General features: G+C 38.5%; 1 protein-coding gene across 6 annotated transcripts in view; it reads left to right on the top strand.

The window, feature by feature from the left end:
* AFF3 (ALF transcription elongation factor 3) overlaps positions 1 to 12,859 on the top strand; it is a 554,707-nt gene that overhangs the window by 444,976 nt on the left and 96,872 nt on the right. For 4 of the 6 annotated variants that reach the window (XM_060187452.1, XM_060187455.1, XM_060187454.1 and 1 more), the window contains one exon: positions 8,273 to 8,313. In XM_060187452.1, coding sequence (XP_060043435.1) covers positions 8,273 to 8,313 — 41 coding nt within the window. The remainder of the gene's footprint in view (positions 1 to 8,272; positions 8,314 to 12,859) is intronic. The other 2 variants (XM_060187453.1, XM_060187456.1) reach the window with 1 other exon arrangement.

The raw sequence follows: 12,859 nt of genomic DNA on the forward strand, positions 1-12,859 counted from the left end.
TTTATTTAGCATACATTGAATCCTGAATGTCTACTGATTATGTTTCCCAAGCACCAAGCTTGCTATAATAGAGACAGAAAAAATGTCATCTCTTGAAGAGAAACTGGAAAATGATTACCTCTGGCAGAAAACTAGTTTTGTCTCGTAGACTTTTTACATTAATTTGTGAATGAGTAATGAACAGAGGAAAAATCAACGAAACATTCTCTTAGCCCTCTCAACCTATCTTACTGAGAACTGAATAAGGAAAAAGTTCAGAGGGAATGATTTAGGAAGATAAAGTATTGTTGCTGTGATTCTTGAAAGAAAGACATAGGGCAATTCATCAAGTTTACTATGAATAGCTTTTCAGTCTCCAGTCATGAGTCACCAAGACAATTTTTCTCTGCTATTAAGTTAAAGTATTTATATATTTTTATTTTCCAAAAGTAAGTAACAGTGTACAAAAGCCAAAGATTTTTTAATTTTAATGATTTAATACAGATTTACAATATTATAAGATAATCAGGGTATAATACCACTCCCACCACTAGAATTTTGTGTCTCCATGCTCCTGTAGTGGTAACTGCCATAGTTCTCCCAAGGTCATAGATGTGGGTTGACTAGATAAGTGTGTGTGTGTGTGTGTGTGTGTGCGCGCGCGCGTTGCCCATTTTTATTCACATCTATGGTCCTGCCTTCCCTTTCCTTTATTTTTGCCTCCAGAGTTGAACATTCGTAGTGCAGGTCCAACAAATCCACTGCTCCTAGAGGCCATTTTTTCCCATTTTTTTGCCCTTGTTGTTATTGCTGTTGGACAGGACAGAGAAAAAATCGAGAGAGGGGGAGAGAAAGAGAGACATCTGCAGGCCTGCTTTATTGCCCGTGAAGCAACCTCCCTGCAGGTAGGGAGCCGGGGGCTCAAACCAGGATCCTTCTGCTGGTCCTTGCACTTTGCACTATGAGCACTTAACCTGCTGCACTACAGCGAAGCCCCCCTGCCTTCCCTTTCTAAGAAACACCTACACCTATTACAACTTCCAAGTGTCCTTCTTTTTCCACTTTCCTTTGAGGTTAGAGAAGCAGTGCCTGACTTCCTCCGGTACTCTGCATAACTCTCAGTGATAATATAAAAACAAAGCTTCCTGGTCATAAAAGTTCTGGATCCCAGTAGAACTGGGGTTCAGAGCCCTCTGGTCATTTCCCCCTAACATTCACAAAATTTACTTGAACATTATTTTCACAGCATACTTATGAATGAATAGCCTATAGAACAACGTTCTAAAGAATAAAATTATACATGAATGGAGTTCTAAGTAGAACTTTTCTAAAATAGTCATGTTAAAAACTCCATCTAGATATGTATTTACTTCAAAATTTTCCCAAGTATTTCTTTTAAAGTTCTTTTTTTAAAAAAGACATTGATTTAATAATGATCAGCAAGACCATAGGGTAAAATGGGTACAATACCACACAATCCCTGCCACCAGAGTTTTGCATCCAATCCCCTCCATTGAAAGCTTTCCTCTTCTTTCTCTCTCTGGGAGTATGGACCCAGGATCATTATGGGGTGCAGAGGTGGAAGGTCTGGCTACTATAATTGCTTCTCTGCTGGACATAGACATTGACAGGTCAACCCATACTCCCAGCCTGTCTCTGTCTTTTCCTAGTGGGACAGATGCCAAAGGATTTTTAAACAAGGGACAGTAAATATATTAGTGGTGTTTGCTTTCACCTATGACATGCAGTTTTAATCTAATGTCATAAGATTTTTTTTCCTTTATGGAATTATTTAAAACACTTAATATATTGTCATCCCCTTTCTTGATGGATGATGATGAGTCCCCCTCTGTAAAAATCTTTAATGATGTAGAATAACTTCAAATTAAATAGTACAATCAAAATCAAGTATTAGAAATAGTGATATAGAGGCTGGGGGGTAGAATATTAGCTATGCAAAAAAGATGTTCATGCCTAAGACTTCAAGGTCCTAGGTCCAACCCCCAGCACCTCTATAAGTAATAGCTGAACCAGTGCTCTGGTAAAATAAAAAAAAAAACAATGAGATAGATGGTTAATGGTGCTTAAGACCACAAGGTAGGTTGTGCAGCATACTCTATGTAGGCAGATGGAAGAGTAAGAAATACAAAAAGGACCCTGCTTAGTAACTAGAATGTGCCCAGTCTCTTAGCCCAAGAAAGTCATTCTGGCCAGGCCATCATGTCTGGCTGCAAAATCAGGGATGGGAAATGCCCAACCTCAATAAATCACTTGATCTGACCTTGCCAAAGCAACAGCAGGTGGGACTGAAATTTCAGTAAATCTAGGAGGTTTTCAAATAGCAACACTAAGTGCTATTTATTTTCCCTCTTATTGGGGGATTATTGGTTTACAGTACAGTTGTTGACATGGGGGGTAAAATTTCTCACCCCCAATTTAGGTCATTTTCCACCATCATGCATCAGGACCCCAAAACTCACCTCATCCCCCAACCCACCCTAGTTACCCAGAATCCTTTGCTTCAGTGCAATACCCCAAATCCAGTCCAAGATTTACTTTGTGTTTTCCGTTTTTGTCCTTGTTTCTTAAGTTTTGCCTATGAGTGAAATCATACCATATGCATGCTTCTCTGTCTGGCTTATCTCACTTAACATGGTTCTTTCAAGCTCCATCCAAGTTGAGATGAAGAAGGTAAATTCATCATTCTTACTATCTGAATAGTATTCCATTCTCTATATAGAATAACTTTCTCAGCCATAACTTTCTCAGCCACTCATCTAGATTGCTTCCAAGTTTTGGCTATTATAAACTGTGCTGCTATGAACATAGGTATACACAGAACTCTTTGGATGAGTGTGTTTGATCCCTTAGGATATATCCACAGGAGAGGAATTGCAGGGTCATAGGGTAGGTTCACTTCTAGCTTTCTAGACTGCTCTCCACAGAGGTTGGACGAACTGATATTCCCACTAGCAGTGCAAGAGGGTTCCTTTACCCTCACAACCTTTCCAACACATATTATTACTGTCTTTTCTGATGTAAGACATTCTCATAGAATGAAATGATATCTCATTGTTATCTTTATTTGCATTTCTCCAATAATTAGTGACTTTGAACATTTTTCATATTTCTGTTGATAATTTTGTATGATCCTAAGCAGAAAAAAAGGTCCCCTACTCCTGCACTAAAGAAAATCAGTCCCTGCTCCAACTTTCCAATTCAGTTTATAATATACAAGTTGGCCAACACCAGTCCTACAAAGATACTCTCAGTCACCACCACTCTGGATATATCAACTTGTAGTTATTCTCGTTATGATTGGGTGACTGAGTTTCTTTCGTTTGCTTGGGTTTTGTTTTTTTTTTGTGTGTGTGTGTGTTTTTGTTCATCCATGACATTTATTATATCAATGGAGATAAGTTATTAGGATGTAGTTTATAATAATGATATTAGTGGGGACCACACGGTAGTGCAGCTGATTGAATGTACACACTATAATAATGACATTAGTTATAGCACTTATTTCTTGCTTATGGTAATTTTAATTATTTTATAATGTGTTAAAAGATATCATGATGATAGATTTCTCAAAAAAAAAAACTTACATGTAGATTTATAACAGTGACCAGTGCAAATATATATTGCTCATCTTCATTCCCCAGACCAATTGCTTAACTTCCAAGACATATGCTGGCTTTATTTTGTTTTTGCTTTGTAATGTAAGAAAAATCTTTTTTTTTTACAGCCTGCATATCAACAAGCACTGTTTCCTTATCACAAAAGTCAGCAGGGAGTTTTTGAAAGCAGGAGAGAAAGACTCAATAGATTTTTAAAATATTGACAACCATGGCTAGGGGAAATTCAGACATGTAAGAGGCTTCTATTGAATGTTTACTCACATCATTTAGGAATTTTGTTATTCCAGGGAGAGTCATTATCTAGTGCCTCCCAGTGAAATGATGTTAAGACTATAGTAATTATGCATGCCATCTTTGCTTTGGGGAGTTCAAAATACTTTTTGAACTGTGTCAGGAGTAGCCAAACTGTGTCAGGAGTAGAGGTTCTTTTCAAGTAGAGCTGCCAAAGATGAAAGCCATTTTGCTGAGCAATAAAAGAATCCTTTAGGAGATAAACCTGGAAACAATGATGGCTGCCCATCTCCCACTGGGCTCTTTTAGAGCATGCCCCTGGACTGGCTTTCAGGGAGATGACAGAGCTAAAAGGAGAGAGAAGGAAGTACCCTTTCTTTGATTCCCCTGCCACACTCTACTCTTACTGATGATTTTGCTCATCTTCTTTCGTTTTTAAACCTAATTATGTGGCATGAGAATGCCAGGACATGAATCTTAGAAACCAAAAAAGGAAACGAGTAGAAACCCTTAGTTGCCCACAGCAAACAGGACACTGACTGGACTATTCTGACAAGGCAAGGACAATTGGAAACTGAGATGGAGACTGAGGAACAAGGTCCAGATGCATGATATAAATTAACATCAAAATTCTCCTAGACTCCTAGACTTTCAGTTCTCAGTTCAAAAGATTGTGCGTCCTGGGAGTCGGGTGGTAGCGCAGTGGGTTAAGCGCATGTGGCACAAAGTGCAAGGATCCCGGTTCGAGCCCCCGGCTCCCCACCTGCAGGGGAGTCACTTCACAGGCAGTGGAGCAGGTCTGTAGGTGTCTATCTTTCTCTCCCCTTCTCTATCTTCCCCTCCTCTCTCCATTTCTCTCTGTCCTGTCCAACAATGACATCAGTAACAACAACAATAATAACTACAACAATAAGGCAACAAAAGGAACTAACTAAATAAATAAATATTTTTAAAAATATTGTGGGTCCTATTCAAGTTCCTCCTACAATTTGCCAGACCCAGAAGGTAATGGGAGTTCCCTGTGTCGCTTCTTTCAGATCTACCTTTTTTTTCCTGCTTTACAGTGGGTTTCTTTTTTCTTTTTTCTTTTTCTTTTTTTTTTTTTTGAGGATATTTTTCTGAAATGTTTATTTAAGTTTACTTTTAAGTAAAATAAGAATGGTTGTACTTGATTACTTTCTAGATTCATCTAATTCTTTTTTAAAAAAAAATTATTTATAAAAAGGAAACATTGGCTAAACCATAGGATAAGAGGAGTACAGCTCCACACAATTTCCACCACCAGAACTCCGTATCCCATCCCCTCCCCTGATAGCTTTCCCATTCTTTATCCCTCTGGGAGTATGGACCCAGGGTCATTATGGGGTGCAGAAGGTGGAAGGTCTGGCTTCTGTAATTGCTTCCCTGATGAACATGGGCGTTGGCAAGTCGATCCATACTCCCAACCTCTCTCTCTCTCTTTCCCTAGAAGGGTGGGGCTCTGGAGAAGCAGGGCTCCAGGACACATTGGTGCGGTTGTCTGTCCAGGGAAGTATGGTTGGCATCATGGTAGCATCTGGAACCTGATGTGCAGTGGGTTTCTTAGTAGAGGCACCATTGCCACCTCAAGAGTACCATTCCTCAGTGGGCCTTCTTGATCTTTGAAATGCTTTAAAAGCCCTATTCCCAGACACACAAAAAAATGCCAGTGATGACCCACCTCATGAGTATAGCATGTAGAAACACTGCAGTTTAATTCCAGACACACTGGAGTTGGGGTGAGGGATGCCCTAGTAGAGAACTGTTTCCAGAGACTTGTACAGGCCCTTGCCTTTCCTTCTAGTCCAGTACAATCAATACCTGACGACATCTTCCTTGCCTTTAGACTTCCACTCGGATTTCAATTTGGATTTAAGCAGGTTTCCCTAAATGATTCGTTCATTTAACTTTTACTCAGTAGCTATTACTGAATACTGCTAACAGGCACAGTTTGAGAAGTTACTAATCTACTGACCATTAGTTACCCCTCATACCTGTACCTGCATAGCACTGTCCTACTGTCTTTCTATATTTGCTACTTCTTAAGTTTTACTAACTCATTCCTGCCCCTATTGTGACTCCCTACTCTGGGACTGAACTTCTCCAGGACAATTACCTCTTAACTCTGCTTTTGTTTTGATCCCTCTGAGGAGCCTAATGCAATAATTTCCACAGTAGGAATTCAGCTAGTGTTGAACTAACTGGCAGATTCATGAACACACAACTATTACCATGGGAATATTTCATTTCTGAAATAGAGATGTCGGTTCTGGTGTGTTCTTTTTCTAATATAAGATTCTATTTTGTCTCTTTACTACATGTAATGATGAAGACTATAAGAAACATTTGATAGAAAAATGACATTATTTAGTGTGCAAGCTGGAAAGGGATTATATGTGGTCCTTATTTTCCAGCATATCCTGAATAAGCACTGATCTTAGAGATTATGCTTCTAGAACAGAGATCAAGTGTGTTCACTATCTTGTGTAATGCCAGAATGCTCAGTGATTAAGAAAAAAAAGCAAATGGAGGGGCCTAGAGCCTGAGTTAGTTGTATGATGACACCCTGCATATGTGATGTCTGAGTTTGATCCCTGGAAGGATGCAAGGTCAAATATAAAGCATCATAAAGAAATGGCACAATGGTGCTTTTCCCCTAACCCACACTTCTTAGATGTGTGTGTGTGTGTGTGTGTGTGTGTGTGTGTGTGTGTGTGTCAGTGGCCAGGTGGTAGTGCAGTGGATTAAGTGCACATGGTGTGAAGTGCAAAGACCGACATAAGGATCCCTGTTCGAGCCCCCCACTCCCCACCTGCAAGGTGATTGCTTCATAGACAATGAAGCAGGTCTGCAGATGTTTATCTTTCTCTCCCTCTCTGTCTTCTTCTCCTCTCTGTTTCTCTGTCCTATACAATAACAACAGCAGTGGCAACAACAACAACAAGGGCAACAAAATGGGGAAAATGGCCTTCAGGAGCAGTGGATTCATACTGCAGGCACCGAGCCCCAGCAATAACCCTGGAGGCAAAATAAATAAATAAATACATAAATAAATAAATAAATAAAGGTGTGTGTGTCTAATTAAAAAGAATAAGTTAAAATAAAAGGCACATGGAATAAAATTAGACAAAAAGAAAATGTGTGTAGCAGGACCTTAATATATAAAGCAATGTTTTTCTCTTCAGCATTGTTTTGTTCTGACATTGAAAGTAGAAAGGGAAAGTTATTCCCTGGCCTGGCCACTGTGTGGATTTTGCACTTTCTTCCATGTTGATACAGACTTTCTCCAGGTATCTGAGCTTCCTTCAGCACTCCAGAGGTGGGTATGGTAGGTTTGTGTCAAAATTCACCCTGTCTGAGTGAGTGTGTGTACCATACAATGGAAGGGTATTCTGTCCATGTTGGTACCTGCACTTCAGTAATGCTGAGCTACCCTTGACTCTTTAATTAATTAATTAATGCACATGATTGTTTACTATTAAAAGTACTTTTGGTCTTTAGTTTTGTTAAGAGAAATATGCCATAGGAATTTAAGCCTTACTTACGTCAATTAGTGGTAAAATTGGTTTCATTATATATCATTTCACTTAAAGTCACAATTTCCAAGAACCTATTGATGATGTTAAGTGAGGACTTAGTGTACATAACCAGGAGACTGTAAAGAAGGAAAGGAAGCCATGTTCTTTCATCAGATTATATAGTATGGAAATTTCTGAAGACATACAAAATCCAAGATAATATAATAATCCTCAAATGTGCTTATTACCTAACTTCAACATTTAATCAACTCTGGGCTGGTCATGTGTCATGTATATGCCCATCCAATTTCTCCTCCTCTTCAACTGTGTTGTTTTAAAGCAAATGCCAAAATCATGTCAGTATAGCCATAAATATTTCGATGTTTTAAAAAGGAAACATTCCCACAGTACAATTACTAGACTAAATCAATAATCTCATAATTTCATCTCATTGTTTTAGTTTCCAGTTGTGGTAACTTTTTCAATGAATATTAAGACTGGGTCAAAAATCAATTCCTTCACTAGGAAAGAAGATACCAAGAAAGCAGAGCATCTTTTTTCTTACATAAAAGTAGAATAAAGCAACAGTAAGAGTGATCTCGGAGAGAAAGGTGAAGTCACTCCAGTCTCCGCTGGCTCTTCTGAGACCTTCCTGTACTTCTTGCCTCTTTCAGCTAGTCCTGGCAGCAGGTGTGCTCTGCAGGGGCCTCCATAATCTCCTCAGGAATGTTCATTTCACAACATGATAGGACTCTGCTAAGTTCCTCATAGTTTAATGTTTGACCACATGGCAAAAGCGTGTTTGACACAGTTTTTTTTTTAAGTGTTGATTAAGCACATAATTTAAAAGTCAGAATATTAAGTAAACATCTCTGCCCTTTTTTCCAGCAGGCAGCCCAGAGAACTGCTCTCCATGCTCTGTCTGACAGGTACATTTTGTCATTTTTATGAACTATAAATTGCTTTATGAAACATTGAGCCCTATTTATTGTGGCATATAATTCATAATTGGATTTTTCCCCTAAAGTATCTGTGAACTGGGATGTTAAACATTTTGCATGCTTGGATGTGTCATGCATGTGTGAAGTTTATTACAGCAAAAATCATCTCGTATTTTATAAGAAGTATGAAGAATCCCTTGTTGTGCAGTGAAACAAGAAACTTAGAGGAAGGCCTGAATTGTACAGTAAATTCTGAACTTTGATATTAATTGAGATCTAAACACATGTTTAGTAATAAGTACTTTGTTTATTTTGAGATGTGTTATTCAGATTTTGTCCAGGTCATTTCACTAGGAGCTGTCTTTTGATGAGATACTCTCTTGAAATACTTTATGTACATAACAAATTCATGATCTTATATGCTGCCTTTTAACTCCTTGCCTTGGCTTGTTTTTTATGGCTTGTGTTATTAAATGAGATATGTGAGCTTAATCAACAAACACACTCAAACTATATTTCATACCCTGCTTTGCCTAAAAGCTATAGAAGATAAACTGAACAGGAATACATAAAACTACTTTCTAGCTTTGTATTTGTTTGTTCATTTTGTACTTATCAAAGTTGAAGTGTTTTTATGTCTGTTTTTACATAATTGTGAAGAGGTACAGATGAAGCCCCTGTTTCTCTCCACAAGTGAGGTTGTTTTAGTGTAAGAAACAGCTAACTTGTGGGCACCTGAGCATTGTCTAGCCAACCTTTACTGCTTTGCCTTCCTTTCCAGTACCTTTTTTTTTTTTTTTTTTGTGGAATGAACAATTGTGTAAACCAGCTCAGCTCAGTCCTTCAAGGGAAAGCCTGTCACTGAGGTAAATTATCTGTGCACATGGAGGGAAGCCTTTCTCCTTATGGTGGCAGGCTGCACCTAAGTATTTTTTTATTTCAATTGAAAACCCTTCCTTATGACACCCACACAGGTCTGTGTGCTCTAAGAGTTTTTGGTCACATGGTCTTTTGGAACCGTTTTTGGTATTTGCACAAAAACTGACAACTGTACCAATTCTGAGTCTGGTGGTAGGAGGAGAGATTTGGATCAAAACACATTTAAGATCTAACACATTAATTCCTTCCCTGTGCATAGTTCTTTCCTCCCTTTGACTTATCAAATAAGCAATTTCTTCCACAAAGAGACGCATTGAGAAGCAAGAGGAAGGGGCCGGGCTGTGGTGTACCTGGCTAAGCACACATAGTACTAAGCACAAGGGCGGGCGCAAGGATCCCTGTTCAAGCCTCCAGTTCTCCACCTACAGGGGCTGGTCATCACATTACAAGTGACGAAGCAGGTCTGCAGGTGTCTATCTTTATCTTTCCCTCTCTATCTCCCCCTCTTCTCTTGTTCCTGTCCAATAATGGGGGGGATGGTCACCAGGATCAGTGTATGTGTAGTGCTGGCACTAAGCCCCAGTGATAATTTTGGAGACAAAAATAAAAAGAAGTTTAGAATATTGGCATCATCATTGTACAGTGTCGATATACGGTGAGAATGGCACACCAAGGTTACAAGGTTTCCTATTGGAGTAATGAAAACGTTATAAAATTAACTTATGATTCTGGTTTCACAACTCTATAAAGATACTAAAAACAAGAAGGATAAAGAAGGGAAAGCTGTCAAGGGAGGGGATTGAATATGGAGTTCTGGTGTTGGGAATTATGTGGAATTGTACCCCTTTTATCTTATAATCTTGTCAATACTTCCATTTTATAAACATACAAACAAACAAACAAATAAAAAGATACTAAAAACAATGAACTGCATATTTTAAAGAGGCAAGCTTTTGGTACATAAATTACATCTCAGTAGAACTGCATATGTGTCTAGGGAAATAGCTCAACTGATAGAGTGTTGGACTTGTGCACCTGAGGTCCTCAGTTCATTTTGTGATAGCACGTATATCAAAGTTATACTTTGGCTTCTCTTTCTGCCTCATGTGAAACTGTTTCTCTCATATGTAATACATATGATAAATCTTAAAAATAATAATGCCACATATTAAGGTACAAAATGTTACAAAAACCTATTTTAGGAAAATTCAGAGTTTGTTTGAAGACACAGTTGCAAATGCAAAGGCAGTTCTGCAGAAATCAAGACTGACACAGCCTAAGGCTTCTTTCTGAAAGATATGTGACTCTGTTCTGGATAGAAATGTTCATGGATCTTAATGAGATAGGCTATTTCCTTTGACTTACTACTGATAGTCTCTCTAAAATCCTCCTCAAACCCAATAATTAGCTGGCTACTTAATTAATAAATCTTAGTCCCTGTTCTGCTAACAGAATACTATGAGAAAAAGAGTTCATTCCCTGGAAACAGGTTTTTTTTTCTTTTCTTCTTTTTTATTTACTAATGATCAATAAGACCATAGGATAAGTGGGGTACAGTTCCACACAATTCCCACCACCAGAGTTCCATATCCCGTTCCCTCCATTGGAAGCTTTCCTATTCCTTATTCCACTGAGTGTGTAGATCCAGGATCATTATGGGGTGCAGAAGTTGGATGGTCTGGCTTCTTCACTTGCTTCTCCACTAGACCTGGGCGTTGGCAGGTCGATCCATGCTCTCAGCCTGGGAAACAGGTTTTCATTGTCACTATTCTCCTTATGAATTTCTGTATTTATAAATGTAGTATACAGTGGAGAAAACTGGAGACACAGTACCTTAGCCAAATGATCAAAATCAGCATCAGCAAGATTGCCCCCATGTGATGCACTGAGAACAACACAACATGAAAACTTTGGTATTTTTGTCAAGAAGCATAATTTTAAGAAAACCCAAATTAAGAGACAGACTACAAAATAACTGGTTTGTACATTTAAAAATTGCAAAATTAAAAAGGAAAAAAAGCAAAGGAATTTTTTTCCATGTGAATACGACTACAGAGACATAAAAGTCTAATGGGTCATTTTAGGGTAGTGCATCTGGTTGAATGCACATACTGCAGTGCACAAAGATCCTGGTTCAAGCCTTTGGTCCTCACCTTCAGGAGGAAAATTTTACAATAGATGAAACAATGCTGCATGTGCCTTTATCTCTCTCTCTCTATGCTTTCCCTTTCATTTTCTCACTGTAAGGCAGGGGAGATAGCATGACTATGCAAAAAGGCACTCTTGTCTGAGGCTTCATCACCCCAGGTTCTATCCCCCACACCACCATAAGCCAGAGCTGAGCAGTGCTCTGAGAGAAAAGAAAAAAAAAGTCAATTAATCAATTTCTTTCTGTCCTATAAAATAAAGAATTTTTTTTGGAAAAAAAAGATCATTTTAGGTTAATAGGGGAAAACATAACTATAGAACATTGCTGAGATCTGTTGAAATAATCAAAGAGATTATTGGAATGGGTGGATGGTGCTAGGTGGTTTTTTTTTTAAGTGTTGGCTATTTTTTTCATATTTATTTATTTTCCCTTTTGTTGTCCTTGTTGTAGTTATTACTGTTGTTGTTACTGATGTCGTTGTTGGATAGGACAGAGAGAAATGGAAAGAGCAGGGGAAGACAGAGCGGGGGAGACAAAGAGAGACACCTGCAGATCTGCTTCACCGCTTGTGAAGCGACTCCCCTGCAGGTGGGGAGCAAGCAGGTGGCTCAAACCGGGATCCTTATGCTGGTCCTTGCGCTTTGCGCCATGTGCGCTTAACCCGCTGCACTATTGCCTGACTCCTGGTGCTAGGTATTTTTAGAAAAAAGAAGAAAACTTAAATGTCAAATTTTATTTGATACATGAAAATAAGACTCTTAAAAGTTAAAAAGAATAATAGAGCATGCCTTTCTTAAATGTAACCATTTTCCTGTTAAAAATTAGAATTAGGGTTTATTGCTCATAGGTTGACTTTGTTGTTCTAAGAGTGAAGTTTTGTAAAGTTACTTTCTCTGTGCTTTTTCTCTTATGTATCTCACTAATTTGAGGTCACATGAGTAATTACCAAAAGTTTATAGAAGATTTTAAGAGCACCTGTAATCTGGAGATGTCATTTAAAGTCTTGTTTAGAATAAGAACTAAAATACCTACTGATTAATTGGATTCACATTTTCTAGTTTCTTAAATTAGAAAATATTCATATCAAGTGATGTCATTTTCTTTTTTTAATATTTATTTATTCCCTTTTGTTGCCCTTGTTGTTTTATTGTTCTAGTTATTATTGTTGTTATTGATGTCGTCATTGTTAGATAGTACAGAGAGAAATGGAGAAAAGAGGGGAGACAGGGGGGAGAGAAGGATAGACACCTGAAGACCTATTTCACCGCTTGTGAAGCGACCCCCCTACAGGTGGGGAGCCGGAGGCTTGAACTGGGATCCTTATGCCGGTCCTTGTGCTTTGTGCCGTGTGTGTTTAACCTGCTGTGCTACGACCCGACTCCCGTGATGTCATTTTCTATACATAAGTTGCTATGTTGAAGAAAATGGTGTTTCCTAGAAAATGATTAATGTGCCTCTGGGTCAGATCCCTGCATGACTTGTCTCTAATATTCTGTAATTATCTTC

Source organism: Erinaceus europaeus, chromosome 3 (assembly GCF_950295315.1).
Source record: "Erinaceus europaeus chromosome 3, mEriEur2.1, whole genome shotgun sequence".
Classification (NCBI taxonomy): domain Eukaryota; kingdom Metazoa; phylum Chordata; class Mammalia; order Eulipotyphla; family Erinaceidae; genus Erinaceus; species Erinaceus europaeus.